We start from the raw sequence: 4,180 nt of genomic DNA, 5'->3' as shown, positions 1-4,180 counted from the left end.
GTCATATTCACTGAAATCATTTCGTTGGACCATATTACCTTCGTCATAGCCCTACATAAACAAAAAAAATAAAATATGTCCATAAATTATGTTTTATAACACTTGTACTAATTGCTGCTACAATTGGAGTAGTTACAAAAATTACATGTGTTATAGTAACTTCTAAATATGCGTGGTTGATTTTATTCAAGATTATGAAATGTTTGTTTGATTATACAATAAGAAGATAATTCCAATGTAATTTATCACTACAAGAAAAACGTCATTCAACAACACTCAAACGACAACGGTTTTATACCAAACCGTTGTCTTTTTACCTTTTAACAACGGTTTTAACAAAAACTGTTGTCTTTTAGTAATTTTTTTGACCTATGACAACGATTTTTAAAAACCGTTATCTATTTATGTTTTTTTGAGGATATGACAACGATTTTTAAAGGGTACGACAACAGTTTTTTAAAACTGTTGTCTATGTGCGCTTTTTTGGAATTACGACAACGGTTTTTAAAAACCGTTGTCTATTAAGTGTTGTTGAATGCGATTGTTTTTTCTTTCGCCACTTTTTCTCCTTCGTCATTTTTCCGTCTATTAAGTGTTGTTTACGCCTTGTTTTTTTTTCTGTCTCTTTCCCAAAACCCTACTCTTCGCCGCCTCCTCCTCACCTCCCTCTTCGTCGCCTCCCTCCTCACCACCCTCTTCGCCACCTCCCTCCTCACCACCCTCTTCACCGCCATCTTCGCCGCCTCCCTCCTCACCGCCCTCTTCGCCGCCTCCCTCCTCACCACCCTCTTCGCTGCCTCCTTCCTCGCCGCCTTCTTCGTCGCCTCAACTTTCGGCCTCGCCACCTCCTCCTCGCGACCTCTACTTTCAGCCATCTTCACCGCCTCCTCCTCGTCGCCTCGACTTTCAGCCATCTTTGTTGCCCCCTTCTCACCAGCGCCTCCTCCTCACCACCTAGACTTTCATCCATCTTCGCTGCCTCCTCACTAGTGTCACCTCGACTTTCTCTGCTAGTGTTTCTTTAATGCCTCCTCCTCACCATTTACTAAAGAAGACGCCTTCATTGATGTGGTAATTCTTTCTTTTTCTTTGTCAGTAGGTCTGAGTTAAGTTATGAAATGAATGTCTAATGGGCAGCTTAGACAACTATTAGTGCAAAACTTCTTAATGATTTGTTGACTCAAGTGTGTGGATTTTTTTTTCTTCCGTGATTAAACATAAGATTGTTTCCATCTCACATGTTAATAACTTAATTTCTATTCTGATATTTTTTTCTTTGGTTTTGACCCTTTTTGCAGGGTTTTAGTGATGTTCAAATTTCCACACTGAAGTAAAATGAAGCATTGACAAGAGAGAGGGAAAGGGAGATTATACAGGTAACATATTTTGCAACATTTGGATTGCCTGTGTCAGTAAATCCATCTTATTCATTTGTGGGTTGGTGTTATAAGGTTCAATGGCTATGTGTATTAGTATCATCTAAATGTTTCAGGACTTTATGGATAATTTTTGTTAAAGGTTGTAGAATCAGTGAAGGAACTTGTTCAAATCATAATAGATCTCTCAGTCCTTGTCATAGATCAAGTAAGTTTTTCTTTTGATACTTAGTGACCTGGAGTTTATGTGGATACCATGCATCATGTTATGATACATGTGATATTAACAGGGAACCATGTTTGATGGATTGATTACAATGTACATAATGTTGCAAGTTCAGTGGAAGATGGCTTTAAACAGTTAGAGAAGGTTCTCTCTCTTATTGCCTCTTTTTTTTTGTCTTATGCTTTGTCCTTTGTCATTCTTTAATTGCCTAGATATCTAAAAGATGTGAGTTGGTTATGTTAGTCATAGAAAATATTTAAAAATGACCTCTTTTTTGCTGGTTATTTGCGATTATGAAGTAAATTTTGGTTGATGCCATAAAAGGAATTTGTTTGATGCCCATGAGCCAAATGGAGATGAATAGATAGTGACCCCTTCACTTAAAAAGGTTATGGAACATATACCTTGGTTGGTTCATGCTCTATGCTTTTTATCATGACAAATATTTGCTCGTGCATCTCTTTTTATTGTTCTACTCATTTTCACATTCTTGAATCTTGACTTTATATTACACGTTTATAAGTTTTATCAGTTGCCTAACTCTTATGAATTGCCATTTTATTAGTGTTCTTTTTCTCCAAACAATGATGTCTTTTTGGAAGTAATGGCATTATTGTGCATCAGTATTATCTTAGACTAGAGAAAACAATTTTTTGATGTTACCAGTCAGAACAAAAACAAAGATTTCAGTGTATTGTTTGCTTTACTCACTAGCCTATTAGAAAATCGAGTGCTTTATTAACTGCTGCTATATCATCTGGTAATCTTGTAGCTGGCTCAAACCAGACCCCTAGTAAGGTAATTCCAATATATCCCCCTTGATTTGGCTTTTGCACAAGAACAACACTCTATTTTAGATAACACCCTGAATAACATTTAGATCATTCAATTAAAAGAGAAACTAATGCTGAAACCTGATATTTCTTTCTGTATAGGGAGACTGCTGATGCATGGGAAAGCAAAAGGTTATGACCAGCTACATATGGTTCAATAGATGAATTCCCTTTGCTGCAATTGAGGCCAAGGGAAGAGGCCAAGGAGGAAGAGCAGTGATTTGGTGGAAATATTCCCAGATCATGGCCGAGGATGGGTTCAATGTTTGGCTCATTGACAGTGATCCAGTATTTCACTCTATCCCCAAACTCTCTAAAGCACACATCAGCATAAGCAGTGAAGCCCTCTCTGCATCACAATGGACACTATCTTAGACATTATTCGAGGAGATGCAAATGAAAGGGCTGTAGTAGAAATGTACACAATCTTTGGGCTCAAGAGTCCAGAATATTCATCTTCCAAAGATTGGGGGAGGTCAAAGTGAAGAAGAGTGACATGAGGTTCAATTCCTACCGGCCAAACACAGTTTGGTAAAATTGTGACTGAAAATTGTTAAGGTATGACCACTATTCTAATTGTACCATATTTCTTGAGTTCATTGATCAAGTTATTATAATACTGCACCCCTTCTGGATTAACTGGCCCTCTACCATCTGCAACATGGCACCAATTAGAATCATGTAATGCTTAAACTATTTGGTCAGGAAAATAAATTATTGCAAGGTGAATGTCGACTAGGAATGACTCTGCTACAGGAGATAGAGAATCTGTAGGCATCCAGGCCCATGTCATGCATCAACTTCACATCTTCCTGACAACAAGAAAAACCAAAATTTTATATGCCTACAGTTCACAGGATTGCATAATTGCCTAAAAAATTCACGATCGACCTTGTACTTGTGATACTGATCAGCTGCTATGTCTCCAGTTCTTTTGTCCTCTGTTCTCCCTGAGATTCTGAAGACATTTTAGAGTTTGCAGTCACTAAATTAGTGCTTTTTTCTTGTTAAATGAAATTTAACCTTCGTGTGCAAAGGTGTCCCAGATGCAGGGAGTTCTTCCTCCCTCTGCAGCAGCCCCTTCCACCTTCATGAGATTGAGACCCAAAAGATTACACCATGCAAACTCAAGAAATTAGTTGAACTCTCAAGTTGAGGCAAATTAAGAACTAATGAGACTGCACCATGTAAACCTGTTCCTTTGGCATTATGTTTTATATTACCTCTTCAAATGTACTCTTCAAGCTAATGTTTTGGGACACTAGAGAAGATATTAATGTTTGAACCCTCTAATACATGCTTAGTGAAGCATACATGCAGTTCAAATTTTGCTTCTACATCTTTGTTTTAAACTGCATTCCCTACATCTTTGTTTTAAACTGCATTCCCTATATATCTTTTAGAGCCTTGAAACATCTTTATTTCTTACGTCTTTTTTGCATGCCTGCATGCCTATAATTATGATATAGGCCTTTCCTTAGTGTATGTGTATTTTCTACTGTTTGTTGCTGCAGGATGGAGTAACTTCTCTAGGAGTCCTTTTGAGGATGTGTGTTCCACAAATATACAGAGGTTCAGATCTAGCAGAATCATAAACCAAAGCTCTCTTGCTCAACTTTTGCTGTCCTCTTTTGACAAGGTGCGATCTTTTAGATTCATGGCTAGTTACCTAATTGTACAACATTTAGCGTTTTAGACTGAGTAAGTCTCGATTTTCATGAATAGGTTGGGTGGAGCTAATTAGA

General features: G+C 37.7%; 1 protein-coding gene across 1 annotated transcript; it reads right to left on the bottom strand.

Annotated features, from left to right (window-relative positions):
- Nucleotides 1-2,760: 2,760 nt before the first annotated feature.
- Nucleotides 2,761-3,636, bottom strand: LOC122043975 (beta-glucosidase 2-like). Its single transcript, XM_042604529.1, has 5 exons — nt 3,459-3,636; nt 3,327-3,385; nt 3,172-3,247; nt 3,018-3,089; nt 2,761-2,945 (listed from the first exon to the last, which is right to left on the bottom strand). The coding sequence occupies exons 1-5, from the start codon at nt 3,526-3,528 to the stop codon at nt 2,761-2,763; spliced, it is 462 nt and encodes a 153-aa protein (XP_042460463.1). The 5' UTR covers nt 3,529-3,636.
- Between the last annotated feature and the right edge of the window lie 544 nt (nt 3,637-4,180).

This window comes from Zingiber officinale, chromosome 2A (genome assembly GCF_018446385.1).
Source record: "Zingiber officinale cultivar Zhangliang chromosome 2A, Zo_v1.1, whole genome shotgun sequence".
In the NCBI taxonomy this organism is placed as follows: domain Eukaryota; kingdom Viridiplantae; phylum Streptophyta; class Magnoliopsida; order Zingiberales; family Zingiberaceae; genus Zingiber; species Zingiber officinale.
This window is presented reverse-complemented; position numbering and strand designations above follow the sequence as displayed.